At 43.9% G+C, this 18,828-nt stretch overlaps 1 protein-coding gene across 1 annotated transcript in view; it reads left to right on the plus strand.

The window, feature by feature from the left end:
- Positions 1-18,828, plus strand: part of PDZD2 (PDZ domain containing 2) — a 156,747-nt gene that overhangs the window by 18,258 nt on the left and 119,661 nt on the right. The window contains exon 2 of the mRNA XM_026038145.1: positions 7,657-8,519. Within this exon, the coding sequence (XP_025893930.1) occupies positions 8,041-8,519 (479 nt within the window). The 5' untranslated portion in view covers positions 7,657-8,040. The remainder of the gene's footprint in view (positions 1-7,656; positions 8,520-18,828) is intronic.

An 18,828-nucleotide genomic window follows, 5' to 3' on the forward strand; every position in this document is an offset into this window, starting at 1 on the left:
ACTGTAAAGCAAACTCAAAAGAGCAAAACTGACTTTAATTATGCTACCCTGGGTTTGTTTTTCTATAAATGATGTTGGAAACTAATTCTGAATGTTATGAAAATTCACAGCAGTGCTTCCCAGAACTAGCTCTAAACTGTTCAGCGAGTGGACTAGATCTGAGTAATGATTAGGCATGTTGGCATATTGAGGATGCTGAACCACTGCAGAGCTGTAYGGGTGTCATTCTTCAAGAAAGTCTTCAACATACTTTCCACACTCAGCAGACTTGCAATAACTTGTTTTCTTAAGCAAGCTTTTGTTGTTATGCTACAAAGCTGAGAAGTCTTAAGAGGTCCATGGGATTTTATTTTTTAATATCCAACCACTATAAGAAGTTAGCTTTGGTATGGGCTAGGACATGGGAGAATTAGCTGGAACATTAGAATATGGGAGAATTTTAAATCCTGTCTTTGAAGTAAATTGCTTCATTCTGCTTTAGATCAATACAGACAGGCAAGCTTATCTCTTTTCTTTTTTTCTTTTTTATTTATTTTCCAGTACTCAGATAAGTCCAGTGTAAGAGAGTCTTGGAGCAATTTTAAGAAAACACTTAGAAATTGCAAAGCTTTTTCACTGCCCTCCTGATCTGGACTTGCAGAAGAGGCTGACGGGTGGAGGCAGTTTTTAAAAGGGCAGGGGAACTAAAGATAAGAATGTGATGATACCAAAGGTCTTCTGTGTCATAAAAACTTTTGGATTTGCTCCTCTTCTTAATAACGGGTAGCAAGCCTGATATGCAGAAGACTTGACATGAGGCCCTATAAGATTCATCTGTTTGTCTTTTTGTAGCTCTATTCCCTCCCTATAAAAGCAGAGACAATAGTATTTCCTTAACTAAATATTTTACAAATTGTCACTCACAAAATATGAAAGCACCTGTCAAATACCTGTAATGGAGATGCTGCACTGGTGGTGAGATTTTCCAAAACAAATCCAAATATATGTCTAGATTTTTACCAATGGTTCTACCCACTTTAAGTTGTAATGGCTCTTGTACAACTTCTCTGCTTGTCCTCTGCGTTTACGCTTGCCTAGTTCACCGTCCTCTCTTTGTTCTTTGTTTTCAGGGCTTGCTGGGGTCAGCACTGTAAACATCCTGGCAATCGCAAGGATGGTTTAGGAAGTCTCAGTGTTTGCACAGGTCTCTAGGTTTTGATTTTTTTGATTTACTCAGCATAAATACTGGAAAATCAAAGCAGTGAGGAATGCAATGTTGGGAGTTATTTGTGCATTCGCTGATAGGATGTTTGCCACTGCCTTTRTTCCCCTGTGCTTTTATTAGTTTTTTTTCTATCTCTGATTTTCCTGGTTAATTACATGTTTTATGGTAGGATTCATCTGATCACACTTCACTTGCATATATCTGTTTGAGCTACCACATATTTTTCAGGCAGTGGAGCAGAAAATGCCCTTGAAAGGTGTGCTGCATCTTGCCCCAAATTACACATGTACAACAGGCCAGAGGAAGCACTTTGTGGGAGATCTTGCTTCTCSCTGGCCAGAAAGGCAGCCCACGGTGACTACCTCAGGTGGATGTTGGGAAAGAAGTTTTCCATGCCTTGTATTCCTGTTTGCTGCTTGTCAAGCCAGAGGCTGTGGTGTGACTGTACYGGAAACCCAGTTTCAGGCCTCCTAGAGCTGGATGAAAAGCACTGAAGCTGCATGATGCACAATGCTAACTGCTGGGAAACTCGCTGTCAATTCAGATTTGTTCCAAGTCTCTGAAAACCTGCCAGTGAAAGGTTTAAATTTGTATGCCAGGCCAAGTATCAGTAGTCTTCCTACAGCTGGTATAGAGCCGACCCTGTGGATGTGCATGCTGGCCAGTTCAGCAGAAATATAACCCTGTGCCCAYGGCTGATTTATACCCCTGAGTAATCCAGAGTGACACAGGTTTGGTACTGCCCGTGGTGTAATTCAGTCCTTGGAAAGGGAGGAAAATGCAACTTTCCTCCCATATGTCATTCAGTGAAGCATCTCAATCCAGCTCTTAGATGTGTATGGGGTTTTTTGGTTTTGTTTTTTCTCCTCCCTGCTCCACCCTCTTAGCTGTCGTCTTTGCTATTAGCTGCTAACTGAGAAGTAAAGAAAATGAAAGCTCCACTTGAATAGAAATTAGTAAATGAACATCTCTTGCTGGTGGGGGTTTTCTTTCTCTGGCGCTCAAATGCACAGATGAATTTAAGAAAACAGAATGAGGCCTTCATGTATATATAAAAGATTAATGGCATCTGTCAGGCATAACCTTGAAAGCAATTATAAAATGGTATCACTTAGAGGATAAAAGGATTTTTTAAAAATAACTATRTATGTTTTTCTGGAAGTTTGGGCTAGGCTAGAAATTCCTGGGGGTTTATTCTAAAGGACTGGGCTAGCCATTCACACAAATCATCTTTTAAAAATCAGTAATGGGGCATCTCAATGACCCTATTTATTTCTTTTTCACCTACRAGAAAGTGATTATTAGGGGGGTTTTGCATCACTCCTTTGAGGATGATGACGTAGTAGGGGAAGGCCCAGCATTCAGCAAGGCAATGGAAGTTGTGTGTCTGTCATGAATATCCATATATGCTTTGTTGATAATTACAGTCTCAAATCATTTAAAGAAAATATTCTTTTTACATATWCAACCATTACAGATGACTGAGCTGTAACCCAAGAAAGGACAACCTCTCTTTACTCCCATCGCCTGCGTTTAACTACTATTAGTATTTTGAGCTGGAAGACTGCAGATTAAGAACGAAGTTTTGCTTCTGGATCCATAACTAAAGACTTTCACTGGAAGAGGGAGCTCAGGTTATTTGTGTGGGTGGCATTTCAGCCTTTGAGAGCATATCTTGTGTGAGAATGCTAGGTGAAGCAAGGGAAGATAAGGCCTGACTTCTTCATCCCAGGAGAATTTACAGGCAGAAAGTGAGAAGAGCTGATAAATGCAGGAAGAGCAGAGAGCTCTGTAAGGTGAATGTCAGCAGAGATGGCCTGATTATGAGCACCCTGCAGCTGGAAGGTGGACCACATCCAGCTATGAAAGCAGCCGTGTGCTGGGATGGCCAGTAAAACCACTGGCCAGAGAGTGGGATCCAGAGGGATCTTCAGCAATAGTACAAAATCTCTTGGGTAGATGGTTGTCCCTTGTCTGCAGGGGCTCCCTGTTSCTGACTACTTGAGGCAAGTGTCAATGCTCAGAGTGAAGTTAGTTCGTAACTCCAGCAAATTTGCTCATGTGGCTCTTGGGTCCCGGGAAGGTTGAGAGCAAAAACCAATTTTATCTCAGTGCTGGGCTGACTGGTGTTATCTATTTTCTTCCCTCAGAGAAAGCTGCCACCTCTCAACTTATTTTCCTCTTGCCCGTATTGGGCTCTCTGAGCTGTTACTCTCACCAGCTTAAATGTGTTCAGTTCGGATACTGAGCCCAACTTTGCACGGAATGGAGCAGAGCTCTGAGTTTTCCTTGAGGCTGTGTGCTGCTGGTTTCATCTGGAAGAAGTATTTCCTATTTATGGCTGTCAGAAAGCCATAAAGGCTTTTCTCTAAAGCCAGAAAGGTTTGAGAAAGTTTAGTCTGTTTTCCCTGTGTTACCTAACACTTTGGAAGCTGCCTGCAGAGCTACTGGACCAAGAGCGTGAGCTGCTTTCACGGGCCCAGGTTGGGCAGGTTGGAGATGGCAGCCAACAGCTTTTGCTCCATGGGTAGTGTGCAAGAGCAGCCGGAAACCTGCCTGCCCAGTGTCCAAGTGGTCCAGCTTGGAGTAGAACTCTTCAAATCATTAGGCCAAATGTGATGGCTGCTGGAGCTTGGACAACTTGGTACCCCGAGTGACATCAGAAGCTGTGCTGATATTTCCCTCTGAATATGGGTGGCATTAGAATAACTCCTGCATGTTTTCTGCTGTGTGAAAAGTCTGATCTCAGTATTACGCAAACAGATGGAAAATGATGCTGAAAGCTACAAAATGTAAATGGAATTGACTCAGGGTGGAGAGAGAGTAGATGGTCTGTCCCACAGCCCAAGGACAGGATTGACTGTAAATATTGTTCTTGACAGATATTAGTCTAATGGCGACCCCAGTCACCCTGGACACTCCACATCAGAACTTCAGTTTTTTACTTGTTTTAGTTTTACTTAATGACTAACCTAAAGCTACTGTGATGTGACTCATACTGCACCATGGGCAAGGAGAACTGACTCTTCACTGGCTCTCCTCGTTATTGCTGAGTATTTTTAGGTAGTTGAGGATYTTTAGCACGTGTTCTCACACCTCACTGGCAATGCTTTCTTTTCCTTTTTAGACTAACTGGGCCAGATTTCCTGAGTATTTCCCAATAAGTTGCATTGTGTAGCCTGGTAATCATCTTGGTGCTGTGCTCAAGCTGAGCARTTTTCCAGCTGAGCCATTCCCAATCTGAGTGAGACAGCAGGAGTACTTCACACACCTAACAGGCTTCATTTCTCTTTACACATCCCAGGACAATAACCCTCTTTTTTTCCTACAATAGCCAGACTCAGTTGACACATGATTCACTATAAATCCTACCTCTTTTTCCCCAAAGACTTGCTACCTAGCCAATCAGAGGATTGTGTGCACATTTTCCTTTGCAAATACTTTGCACTTGTCCTTGCTGAACTTTATCCTAATTTTTAGACAACTTTTTTTTTTTTTTTCATTTTGCCGAGATCATTTTGGATCCTAATCCTCTCTTCCAGTGTGTCTGTGGTAACTCCCAGCTTTATATCATTTGCAAACCTAGTACGTGTGCTCTGTTCYGTGGTCCAGGTCACTAATGAATGTGTTGCACAGAGCTAGACTATGTAGCTCCAGCAGAGCCCTGCTCAGACTGTCCTTCTGGCTTCACAGCATACCACTAATAACTACTCCCTGGGTATGGCTTTAGAGTAGTGTCATTTAATCATTTCTCCCTAGTTTGTTTATGCGAAAGTTGTATTAGATGGTGTCAAAAGCTGTAGTAAAGCCCAGATAAATGACATCCAACAGCTTCTCTATTATGAAAAGAAATTAATTGAGTTAGAAGCGACAGGGAAAAAAAATTCAATGTCTGCTGCTACTTATGGTTTTCTTTTTTTTTTTTTTTTTGTCATCTTCTAAGTATCTGCAAACTGTTTCTTTGATTATTTTAGCTTTTGGTTCCCCCCTCACACACACACACATACACACACCTCCACCCGAGAATTGAAGTTAGATTGAGTGCTATAGCATCCCTTTTGCTTTTTACCCTTAAAGACATGTGAGGCGTTTGCCTTTCCCTGGCTCCTCACTCGCCTGCATCCCCTCCAACAGTGTGAGGTGCCCCGGGATGGCCTGGCCCGCTCTGTAGGTACTTTAAAAGGTGGCTTGTCACACATGCTGATCCAGAAACATCGRAATTTGATAGAGCATTGAGTTCACGGTAGATCAGGCAAAGTGCCCCTTTGTAGTGGTAATGGGTCACAGTATTACCTRTGCTAGTCCCCTGTGCAGAGTAGGCAATTTTAATAAAGCCTAAGAAAAAAATCAAGCAGAYTTTGCCTCTTTTGCTGTCACTTTTCAATAACTTTCCATCTTTTTGAGCAGTACTGTTCCTGACTGTTGACATTTGTATAAATATCCATATAAACGGTAATAAGGATTTTTTTTTAATTTCCTCAAGTTTCACTTCATTTTTGTGTTCTTATATTTCTAATATTCTTGCCTGTGTATTCTCTCTGTTCTTTAACTCATGCTCGGTAACCTTTTGGTGTACTTTCTTCTCATCTCTGAGATAAATGGAAAGCTCATGATGTTGCCAAGTCTTCTGATCCTTCTTCTGCATTGAGATGTTTTTTGTGCTTGTTTCTTTTGAGAAAAACATGTTGTTTCTTTGTGAAAATTCACTTTTCCTTGATTTCTTTTTCCTTTCAACTTTACTTCACAAAATCCTACCTGGCAGTTTGCTGTACATACTGAGGTCAGGCGTTTCTCTTTTGCTGTTCCCAAACCTTTGCTTATGGCAAAGCAAAGATTCCATCATTAGCAGTCACTTCTAAGTGACTTTCCTTCCATCTTCTTCCCGCAGCAAGTCCTTCTTTTTTGGGTACAGTCGGGTCTGGAAGCACTTTGTCACTAGTGATTGACCCATCAGTTAAATGAGAATGTTGTTCCTAGGGCTCAAGGACCGTCTGTCTTGAATTGCCTTCCTTTCCTGCAGGTATCTGGTGCTCATGCTCTCTCATTACCATCGAGTCAGTTGTTATCAAGCAGCCAGATCCATTTAATCRTCTTGGTTTTTGCCCTTGGTTGTGCCCTACCCACCGTTTTCCTTCTTTCTCCCTTTTCTGTCTCTCTTTTTTTTCTTTTTTTTTTTCCTCCCTTCTTTTCTCTCTTTGGTTATTAACTAAAGATTTTAAGGGTCTGCCTCTGTGTTCTGGACCTCAAAGTAAACATGCTCATCAATCCTTGGTTTCTCTGCCAGTCTTTTCTGAATAAGTTAGTATTAGTATTCCAGTATTAGGTCTTATTCCAACAGCTGTCAGATTTTTTTAATAAAAAAAAGAAAAAATGCAAAATTTGACTTATTAAACCTGAGATCTCAATTAAGACCTAGGGCCTGTGTTAAAAGTAATATACTTGCCAATCTTGCATTAAATGTCTAAGATATTTGGAAGATTGGATGCAATTTCCCAGTCCTCCTGTGCTGCCTCTAGAGCTGTGTCCAGACTGCTTCTGTAATTGTGCTTTCYTCCTGTTATCTCTATACACTACTCTGAGCCTAAACCTAAGTTTTTCTGTTGGTTCAGCCATTGGTGGAACATCATTCTCTTGCTGAAGATGGCAGAGCCCTCCTGGGGCAACATCTCTAAGCCTGAGCTCCTGTGCCTCTGCCTTTGAGGTCATTCTAGGCCCCTTAGTCCATCAGCACAGGGGAAAAAAAAACATTTCCAGGTTTGTCTCTGAAGGCAGAGGACTGGGGAAAGGGGCTGGCCACCAAGTCACATGTGAGTGGTGACAGCAGGAGGAAGGGCAGCAGCTGTGGGAAGGGAGGTGTGCTGAAGGGGCTGTTTTGGGAACCAGCTTGCAGCCTGTGTTCTCAGGGCTTTACTTGCAGGGTAGGTTTAAGCTGCTGCAATCCACCACTGCCAATAAGAGACCCCCTTAGTGCTTATTTTATCCCTTCATGTTTGCTGCTACCCTCTCCCTCGAGCCATCTCTCATGCTACCTGATGGGAACCAGGTCAGGCGACTGATGCAGGTTAGAAAGAACCAAGCCCCAACACACCATCATGGAGGAGGGCAGAACCACCTCCAGCAGCAGCCGTGTCCGCCAGCTTCAGGTGCCAGTGATGGGGCTGTGGTAAGATGTGCCCCTTCAGCCTCTCCCCGAGCAGGTCGTGTCCAGCTGGTGGCAGGGAGCGCTCTGCGTAGGCGCCCGGCTCAGACTGGTAAGCCTTGCCTTCACTAGGTGGGTCTGGAGCTAATGGTGACCTTTTATTCCTTTGCTGAGAAGGGCAATTGGTGCCCTCAAGTGGTAGACAGCAGAAGGAAACAGACTTCGGCTGTGGGAGTCCAGGTGCTGAGCGCCTCCCTCCCTGGTTGATGGTGATATTGGTGCCATTGSTAACTGTGATGTCTTCTCCTTTCAGGGCAAGCTAGTCCCACTGACGGTGGTAGCAAGAAGATGTTGCTCCTGGTGGAGAGCAGGATCTCGATGGCATGTGCAACTGGACAGCGGTAAAAGCCCCTGGAGAAGCTCACCTCTGCATCCTTTTGCTGACCTTCCTGCAGTGTCACTTCCAGTGTAGGACAGCATCCCACCTCAGCAATGCTTTTCCAAGCAGCACGGCTAGTGGAGCCCARCGCTGTAAGACTAGATGGGTCTGGGCCTTGTTTTCAATTCTGAACCGGCCTCCAGCATGGTCCTGGGGGAAGCAGAGGGCCGCCCAGAGCCTGGCAGGTCGGTTAGCGAAGACTTGTGGAGCAGATGCTGGAAGTGGCTCTTCCCATGACAGGAGGTGCAGGTGGCCACCATGCCCATCACCCAGGAGAACGCGGGGCTCTTCCTCCCGCTCTTGTGCCAGTGGCTGCAGAACAGCCTGCGGGAGCAGGTGGAGGGTCCCGAGCAGAGCCTGTGTCGTTCAGCCATCCAGAAGCTCACAGAGTACATCCAGCTGAATTTCTCTGTGGATGAGAGTAAACTGCAGCAAGGTGGTTCCAGTGCTCTGGACATGGAGATCTGCACGGCTTACCTAGCCCAGGAGATGAGAAAAACTGAGATTCTTGGTTTGAGTTTTGGAAACATCCCTTCTTTGGGAGACTATGGAGAGAAACGGCGGGGAGGAAAGAAGAGGAAGGGCCATAAAGGTCCGATGCTTGATGTTGGATGTATCTGGGTGACGGACTTGAAGAAAAAYAGCCCAGCGGGGAAGTGCGGGAGAGTGCGACTGAAAGATGAGGTCCTTTCTCTGAACGGACAGTTGATGGTTGGCGTGGACGTCAGCGGGGCAACGTAAGTACAAAGCCACAGTGGCTGATCAGTTGCCTGCAGGAWCCCACGGGAAAGGTTGTGGTTGATCCTGATTTGTGGGAGCAAAGTTTTTGAGCTCTACTTGGCCAGCCCCCCCAGAGATCTGGGGGTTCTTGCTTGTGGATGTGTAGAAAATATAAAAGAAAATCAGTTAATAGGGCTAGGTTTGCTGCCTGCCTATTGTGGGGGGGAAAACTGTTGGGGTTCTTGTCGCTATCAAAAAAATACCACATCAGAAGCAACAGAGGGTGGTCACTAAAGCAGGATTTTCTGGTGCTAGATGACTTTTCTTCTAGTAAAATGAATGYAGGCTTAGCAGCATGGCAAGATTTTCTTGGAGGTTTATCTTATTTTCATCGAATCATTTCAGCTGAGGGAAGTTTTCTTGACAGCTAAATGGTGTCTGAGGCTTTTTCAAAGCAAGMCATTTTTGTGTTTTCCAGGTAGAAACAGCTTCATGTTAACAAATTTGCTTTGATTTTTATTTCATTTTGTTCTTGTTTTGCTGTCTCCTGCTCTAGAAAACCTGAAGCCTTTTAGAGTTCAAATCAGAAATGAATGTACCTCTAATGATGTAAATTTTTCTCCTTTCTCCCCCATCCACCCCTCCCATTTCTTGCATTCTATAAAACTGGTTGCTGCCACAGCTTTGCTATTGGGGGCCGGGAAATGGGCTCACAATTCATTTTGCAAAGGCAAAAACCTTTATGTGATAAAGATGAGGATGCAAATGCTCATACTTGAGGTTGCAATGTTCTTGAGGACATAATCCCCACCCTCTCGCTGAAGGGTACAATTTAGGGATGGACAGTTTTGGAAACAAAACCCTGGTTGAATGGGCCTTTGTGAAAGAGGACTCCCAGTGGCTTCATCTGCAGCCTGAATAACCAGCAGACTTCGTGGGTCTTGGAAGCAGTATTTTCTTCCAACAGAGAAATAGCCCAGCAAGTGAAATCCCCAACAGGGACAAATAACAGATTTTTAGCTGCAGTAAGCTGTGTTTTGCCCTACTAAATATTGGAGGGGRTAAGGGAAGTGAACTGAAGCTTTACTGAAGAAATTCATAAGAATATAGTGCTGATAAGGAAACTAATTGGTGGTTTGCTGCCCAGGTTGTCAGACTTGCAGAGCCCAACAGCCTTGATCCGAGGGGTAACATGAGATGATTGTAGCCTGGCAGAGCATGTGGTCCTCTCTGCCAGCAGACAGCAAATATTCCTCCCCAAAGACTATGTGGGACAGAGGATTGGGGCAGCTGCTACTTCCAATTCTGCTGCCTGGCTTTCTGGTGCCATAAAGGTCTCCTGGTGCATCCCTCTCCCCAAAAATGGACCTTGTGACTCTGTTTTTCTGTGTCTTTGTCTCAGTGCTCCATTCTGGCTGATGGTTCTTCTGTGTGACGTTAGAGCCCTGCTCCATGTTTGCACGTTAGCTTGCAAAACGGTCTTGATTAAACAATGAAGTGGCAATCAATAATGCAAGCARTAAATAAAAGGTGTGACTTTTAAATCTGTGGATGCTGGGAAAGGTCATTGGTTTAAAAAAAATAATTTTTTTAAAAAAACAACTGCTGGGTTGACCTCCCTTGAACATCCTGTTTGAACTCAGCATTTGCACTGCAGATATGCTAACAGGTCTTGTAATTTCTACTCTTTATGAGTAGAAGTGTTATGACTATAAACTCCCTGAAATCTGAAAATTTTTCTTCTCAGAAAAAAAAAAATCGTTTTTTAGATTTTGGTTTGGGAGAAGTCTGTGTCCCTAAAATCCAATGGAATTTGTTGCACAGGCCAGCAACAATGTTATGTTGTTAATGCAAAAAGAAAGATAATAGTGGATGGAGTATAAAACATTTGGGTATCTGTTCTAACTATCCTGTCCCTGAAGGCTTTATTTTTTTTTTTTCCTTTCCAAAAGCTATTAAACCACCAAGCTGTGACTATTGGTAATGAGAACCAAGTGCTCCCTTTTCTTTAGTGGTTTATTTTTTTATTTTATTTTTATTTTATTTTTWWTTWTTTTTTTGCCGTCACAAAAGCACAATTCGTACAACTTGGGCCAATATTGGGGCAAATATTGTTGTTCTTAACATCTCAATTTAGAATGTTCTGTGTCCTAAATTTGGGCCTAAATTGGACATCTCTTAGTCAGAAACTGATGTATTTTCAGCCTGCAAAGCTTCCTCACCTAGCTTAGTGTCAACTACTATTTGACAAGGGTGATGTTGATAGATGACTGTTTGGGATCTTGAAGGACTTCTCAGTTTAGAGAACTTGCTTTTATTTCTCRGCGATCTGGCTGGTAGCTCCAACTCATGCCCCATCCTGCATGTCTGTTTGGGTCCAGGAGGCTTTGTACATCCTTCTGGTTTCTCTGTTGGCTTTATCAAAACAGAGATAATTCTGTCATATGTCTATAATCAGATGAAAGATAGTGTCAGTTTGCAGGATGAACTTTCCTAAAGTATTTCTGTCTTGCTGCTACAATAGTGGAGCCTTTTCTCTGTGGTTCTGTGAGGTGTTGGAGCCGGACAGCGTTGAAGGCAGATAAACCCAGCACTGAATGCAGGGACAACCAGCACTGTGCAGTGTTTCCATGGGCTGGACTGCACAATTATTCTTTGGCCGTGCAAAGAAGAATTATTCTTTGCTTGTGCAAGAAACAGTTCTAGGTGGATATGCAGGGGTTTTAGTGCTGGGATTTCTGCCTGATGGAGTTAAAATCCTGCCTGTAGCTCCTGTTAGCACCAGATTGGAGCAGGCGAGCAAAAGCCCTGCTTTCATGCTCATTCCTCACCGCCAGGTGCATCAGGGCAGCCCCATCTTGCCCAGTAAGTGCTTTGTAGCCTACACTGGCATTTTTAGGGTATCTCTTGGTCTAGTTTCCTTACAGTGGAGAATATGGCATGTGCTTCAGGACACYGGGCACTAAACAGAGGGTCTCATGATTTCTCCTCTCTCCTGTAAGTTACCACCTTTGTGTCAGGGTCAACAGAAATATGAACTTGTGGTCACCTCATGGCCTGGTGAAGCTCCATGCCGCCCTGCAAGCCCTCCTGGACAGCTGAGTGGCTGAGGAATGGGGATGCAATCCCATCCCTGGCTTTCTATGGACACAGGCAGTCTCTGGAGGATGAGGGCAGATGGCTGCCCCAGTAACAGATTGGACTCACCTGGACATATCAGCTTAAAAAGCCCCAAAGCCAATCAAAGGTCAATCAACTTTAAAAATCAAATTATCCTGCTGTCCTCTCTTTCTCCCCCTGCTTTTCACAATCAGTGWTTGGATTTGCACCTCAGCATCTCTTCTGCTGCCTCCGAGCAGGGAAGACACAAATGTTCCCTGCGAGTTGTCCTCTTAGCACCTGAGTTTGGCAGATACAGTGCCTAAATATCCTCAGCTCTCAAAGAGGTAACGGGGTCGGTGACGGTGCTGAAGAGCAGCCCGTGGCTTCTGGGGAGGGCAGGCTGCTGGTGTCACTGGCTGTCGTTCCCTTTTAGGGAAGCTGAATCTGAGTTTTCCTTTTAAAAAAAAAAATTATTTAAATGCCACCTGATTGCAGTGTGTATAGCAGAAACAGATTAATTATTGATGCTCTTGTTTCTTTTTTTTCTTTCTTTTCACTTGCAGAAAGATTATGCATTAATATAATCATCAAAGCTCTTTGCTTAACGGCGTATTATTACATTAGCGTAATGATGTAGGTGGTGGCATTTTTGGTGATGTTAGTGACTAAAGGAAGATTATTGCTCTCTTCAGAGGTAGCTAATTGTGCATGTCTATCAAATACAATTGCAGTAAAATGAGCTGTATCGGAGTACAGAATAAAGGTTAGTCAAAACTCTGCATATTTATTTATGTTCTGTCTATAAAACTGCTCTTCAAATACACTGACAACAACAACTTCAGATGTATTTTGGAACTACTTCTTTCATTTGAGGGCAATTACTCCTTTCTGGAGGGAGACTGTTAGGATTCTTGCAGATGACAGGTGAATCCTTCATTTCTTGAGCATGACTGAGTGGGATTCCTATGAGGACGTCCTGGGAGGATTGCTAAGGAATTATTTTGTCAAGAATTTCCTCCAATTTGAAATACTTGCTTATCAGTTGCATCAAGTGTAGCTGCAATGCTTGGATACAGCTACCATATACATCTAATCTTTAATATCAGTGCTGAATAGACTTTCAAATCCAAGCTGTTTTGGAGAAAGCTAAGCAATATACATTCTGAGTGATGACAGTGTGGTATAAACATGAGATGTTGTTATAATATTGTCATTGAAGAAACCCAACTATTGCTTCAAAATATCATATTTTTCTCTCCAAAAATGTCCAGACATCATAACGGGTGGAAATACAGTCAAAGAACTGGCTGGTTCTTTAGCCCACAACCTGGAGTGGCTTCCACAAAGTGGACAGAGAGCTGTTCTGCCAGCTGTGGCTTTGCAGGGCCCTTTTGTCTCTCCTCCTCAGCCAGTGTCCCGAAGAGCTGGATCTCCTCCCCAGCACAAGATGTGCCAGGCAGAATGACAGGAAAATCAGCTCATATCCTAAGAGGTTGAGAGTGATCTTCAGGAAACCAGACTTGCAATGGGGGGTGAGTTTTATATAAAACCACTAACGATGAGGCTTTGACCTCGCCTGAAGTTAGTGTTTCCAGATGAAACTTACTGAAATCATGGTCTGCCTTAACAGGTCAGTACTGTTTTGAAAGAGCTACAGGTTAGGTTCCTCTCATGACATACAGACATCCTAAACACAGGCCTAGCTCCAAAGGAGAGCATGGCAGAGCGTGACACCTGAACTCAAAACACACAGAACACTGTGTGGCTTGTTTGAACCCTTCTGGGTCTGTATTGAAGAGTTTGTGTTTGTGCTGAGGATTTGCTGTGCAGTCCCTAGCTGTGTTGGGAGCCCGATTCTGCTCTCTGGGGTCTTCCAGAGGTGGTTGTTCTTCCAGGCCTCTGTGCTGGGATTTCTATGTGCAAGGGGAGTGTAGAGCGGGATATCTGCAGCATGGACTGGAATAAACGGCTTGGACCTCCTGCTTCTTGTGAATAGAGTTGCTCAAGTGCTGAGGACAGGAACCTGATGCTGTGGATTAAAAACACTGATGTTTCTAAAGAGTCAACCTTTTAAACATTTATTCTGGGTAAGACGAATCTTGAAAATCTTTCACTGAACTGATCTTTTTTAAACATAACCTGCTTTTCCCCCATCCCTGCCACATAATGATATTCTTGTTGGGAAGAACTTCAAAGAAACTGGTGGTTGCCCTTTGACAGTGAAGTGCAGTGCTCCAGTGTTGCATTTTATGTGGGSTACAGCTTCCTGCCACACCGTGGTGAAATGTTGTCATTGCAGTAGGTGGGATGTCCTTGCCATGGACACTTTTTTCCTGCTGTTTGGGGATGTGGTTGTCTCTGGAGCATCTGCAAGGCTTTTTAATGCTGTGTTACTCAGCGATGCATTCAAAATGCTTGCAAATGCCCTGATTGATGAGTTGGGAGTGGCACAGCTTGGCATGATGAGCATGATGAACTTGGAAATGCTGCCCTCTTAACTCTGGTTAACTCGATTAATGTGCAGACCTGGGATTCCTGTGCCAGGGTGTGACAGACCATTCCCCATCTGCTGATCTAGACCATGCACCTTCTGCTCATCAAGTGGGGCTTTAGCAATAAATCTGTTCTTTATTTGGGTTAGATGTTAGGACTGCCTTCGTCCTTCACTCTTCTGTGTGGAAGCATCTGTCCATAGTGCAGAGGGAGGGAAGGGGAAGTTTTCAAATTTCTGTGATCTGATGGACTTGGGTTTCTCATGAACCTATGGTGGATTTACCTTCTGCTTTGACAGACAATTGTCTTTTTACATCCCTATTTGGGAAAAATCTCCCCTGAGAAAACTATCCCTGGTCATCACACAGTTTTCTCTTTCTCCCTCCTCCTTGGGAGCGCATCAGCCTGCTCAGATTAATTGCTCTGTTTTACTTTGTTTCTGCACCTCCTTCCCAAAGCAAAAATACTGCCAACAAAAAGTGCTGCTCAGTACAAGCAGCTGCTTTGCCTGGTGTTACTAGGTCCTTTCTTGGTTATGTTCATAAGAAAATATTTTTGTTTTAATAGGAAAACAAATGGAAATGTATCCTGGCCCTTTGCCCTTGGCCAAGGGGCAAACATTTCTGTGGGAGCTCCTTGTTAAAATATTAACAGGGCTGGCTACATAGTGCAAAACAAACACTGTGATCTGCAGAGTGGAACCACCAAATGCAATCATAGGGAGTGGATTTTTCCTTAAGTGGACTAAAAAATACMCCCAAGATCTTAGAATTCAACCTTTATTTATTTATTAATTATACTAACAGTCTTCATGCTACAAAGCTTCTTGTCATGGACATGGAGGAGTCATGTGTACTGCTGTGACTGCTATGTCCTCCCAACGGCCTGGCAGGACAGTACTGAGGAAGGGAAATCTGCATCACAGAGATCTTCCAGTTGAGCTTCCATAGTCAGGGAGASTGTGGATATGTGATTGATCAGCCCATAAGTAAGGAGAGGAAGCCAATGAATGTAGAAGGTACCTCAGACCCAGTCCAAGTCTCACTGTGCTCCTAACCCTTGCGTGCCGGAGCAGGGAGCCTTCTCTAAGCATAGCTGCTGTATATCACAGTGATAGTGGGTAAATGCCTCCTCCCTCCCCACCCCAGACTGTAACAGGACTAAGAAATTGAGATGTTTTTCTTGCCTTCAAATCCTCAAGAAAGGTGTGGAGAGACTTAGCCACCCATGTTGAGAAATAAATTGCATTGAAGAAATGAGCTTTGTCCCAAATCCTCTCTCAAGAGCAAAAGGCTTAAGCAGAAGGTCACTAATCCCCAGACTCAACAGAGATCATTTAGCTTGTTTGTCATCTTTGCTTTGTTAATCTGAGCATGGGTTCACTCAGTGTCCCTTATGCACCCTCTGGTTCCCTCTGCACCTCCCAGCAGAGTCCAGCACGTGCTGTGGCTCAGCCCATTCCCTGGCAGTGATGGAAATTTGCTGCATCCCACTGCTCCACCTGCCTCCTCGACAGGCGCTAGCTTTCTAAACCTCTTCCTCYTTGTCCTTGCATTTTCTTTGTCTTCTGGCTCAGCTCTGTTTTATCTAAAATCCATAAAAGACAGTGGAGAAACTGCCATTAATTTAAATTGACTTGAGTCCTGTATGTATGTTCATATATTTGTTGTAGAATTTGAGGAGCAATATGCTCGTCCCCCTTCTGCGCACTCTCCCCACTGAACTTTGRGACAAACCAGAGCTGGCTTCTCTGTAGAAAATGTGCAAAGCTGGGGCTGGGGAACATTGGCTGCAGATATCCCAGGGGATGTCACCTAAATATATCTTTCCTTCTATGGATCTGAGGGACTACATAGGCTTCAGCAGTACTGGACTGAGGTTGGTAACGTTGCCTTTGGAGGTATAAAAACTTCAGAGGCAAAGAGCAGATTGTCTTGCAAAATCTTTTTTGTCTGTTTTCCTTCTGCTCCATCATGAGTTCTGAAGGATGTATCTTGTTGCCAGGGGTCTGGCAAACATGTCCAAGTAAGCATACATGTGTGCTCCACTTGTGCTGCAAATGTAAGAACAAGTTCACTGTTCGGGAGGGGAGTTCGCTCTCCTGTGTTGGTGAATTAGCCTTGTCAGTTATCCCTAAAGCCCAAGTGCTGCCAAGCTGAGCCCTTTTCCTTCTTGAGTGGGGTTTTAAGTCCTGTACACAGCAGGTGTCCTGTGTTGTAAGGTCATCTGAGAATAATGATAGGACTCAACAGAACTTATTCACCAGCCAACTTTTGTAATGCCTAAAATAGGGCCACTTTCTTCCAACACCCAGCTAAAGAGCAGGAGAAGATCTGAGTTGTAGAAACAGTGTTACCTTCACAAACTCTCCAGAAGTGCATTTGCTAGCACAGAAAGCGTTTTAGCCATCAATAATTAAAAAAGATAGATGCTCAAAAACCTAAGCTAGGAGTATTTTTTGCCTTTTGCTTTTCCTATAATGCCTGTGCCCTTACACACCAATTTGCAATGCTCAGTCATTCAGCATCTCTTCTAATCTGTAAATGTGAAGCAACTACTCTTAATAGTCTGAGTCTAAAGTTGTGCAAAGAGCAGCTCGTGTGCTCAGGAATGATCCTTGTGAAGGAGAAGCACGGGGCTGCTGCTAGAGGAGCTGGCCAGAGTCACACCATGCTTCAGAGATGCACGATAGGTTCTCCTTTTTCTCTGGTACTGAAGTGGCCCGAGTTCTGGAGAAGTGTGTCAATGCCTTCTGCACTCTTCAGTGAAGCCTTTTTTTTCCTCCTCGTACTGGGCTAGGCAGTGTACCCCTTCTCAGAGCTGTTTTGGGGCCTCTGTGCAAGGAGGGGGCAATCATGTCTTCTCACTACCTTATGTAACTTCAAGTGTTTCAAAGTTGTTCCATGTAATTATCATGGAAGATGCACTTGGGGCTAAACTGTGACTCTCTCGAGCTAAAACCATTAACTATGGCAGTGTAAAAAACACCTAGTTTTTGTCCCTAGAATTGGGTCTGATTTGAGGAGTGGAGAGGCCTGAAAGCTGGATAGGAGATGGTTCCACGTGAAGAGGCTGTGCTTGACGTGTATCTGTGCAAGGTGGTGTGTTAGCTTGAACCTGCCATCTAGGAACACGAGTGAGGGGATAAATACAAGAACTGGAGGCCTGGTGAGCAGAGAAGCAGCTATGTAAGAATATARCACTAGAGAAGGCTGCTGTGGTGAATGGCCTTGGGGCCAGGCTTCTCCCCTGTGAAAAACTCCTTGCTGCTCTTATCAGATGTGACACTTCCCTCCAGGCTCGGAGCATTATCACATGCTCCTTGAAGCTTATTTTCTGGTCTCCTTTCTATGAGATGTAGGCTGGGATAGGAAGGGCTTATGTTTCAGTTGCAGGTGCTTTAACATCCTGCACTGTTCTCACTACTCTCTCTGGAGGAAACGTATGATGCCCAGCACGGCAGTCCAGGCCTCTAAAGGGGATCTCCTGTCATGGAAAGGAAGAGGTCTGGGTAGATCAGGACAATCAGGTTGTAGCTGCTGAGATGGGACAAGACTGACTAAATGAGATTATTAGCAATGAATTTCATTTTAGAGCACCCAAAATTCTAGCAGCTCAGCCAGATTGAAGGCTTTTTAATAAGACCATCTGTGAAAAGCTAGGGGTGAATGGAAAATCTATTAAAGCTTTTGCAAAATGTGTGCACATGCACAAACACACACAAAAGAAGCATTGGAATCTGAATAGARATTGTTTCTGCTGATGACTAAGATGCTCTTTTGTTTGAATGATGCTGAAGTCTGTGTGATTCCCCCCACCCCCGTCTTCCCCAAGTAGGTATTGTGGAAAAATGGACTTTTTCCACAGAGACAAAATTAATAGCAAGTAAGTTGAACTTAGAACAACAATTTTCACTGTTTTCTTGGCCCATTGCTTGAGCACTGGAGGGGTTTCAGGCTAACAAAGTAACTATCTGATRGAGGAAGAGAAGAATCTGTGAGGTCCTTCTCATCCTCATACATGTTGGTCAGTCTCCATGCTATAATAACTGAAGAGTTACTAATTGCCTGCAGATTCTTCAGGCTCTGCTGTTTGTATTATGATAGCAATGAGGGAAAACCCCAGGTGTTTTGTAACCCCTAAATTTTGAGCCCTGAACGTTGAATCCATCTCACAGCCAGAGGGATGAGGAACGTGAGCAAGAAGTGGTGAAACTCCTTCAGAAAACTGAGCAGTGGTGAGCCAAGGCAAGCTGGTACGACAGGCTCGTGCTGAAAATGGCTGTTCTGTTGAAGTATTAAGTTTCCTATTTTCACCTGCACAAAACTGCACTAAAACTTAGATTTTTCTCGGTTTCCTCTAGAGGGCAATGTCATATAAATATTTTAAGCGATTTGGGGGTTATGTCAATGKGCAATCTAGCTGGTCTTATCAAGGATTTCATCAAACAGCAGTGAAAAGCCTTCCTCTACAGGCTTCTTTGGATGTGTATGTTTGCCATGGAGCTACTTTTAACATTTTTTTTTCTGGATCTACTTGCACATAAATAGTGTTAGCATTTGGGGCATATCTATGAATGCTGGAAAGCAAACAGAGGAAGCTGCTCAGGAGGACCTGAGGCTTTGGTTACACTTGGGCAGCTTCTACAACTTCCAGCTGGTGCTGCCTACTTGAACTATCRCACCAGGGAGTATAATCCACTGCTCTGACAGTGAAGGAGTCACCACTTCT

Source organism: Nothoprocta perdicaria, unplaced genomic scaffold, assembly GCF_003342845.1.
Source record: "Nothoprocta perdicaria isolate Ctin4 unplaced genomic scaffold, notPer1 scaffold_1, whole genome shotgun sequence".
NCBI lineage: Eukaryota > Metazoa > Chordata > Aves > Tinamiformes > Tinamidae > Nothoprocta > Nothoprocta perdicaria.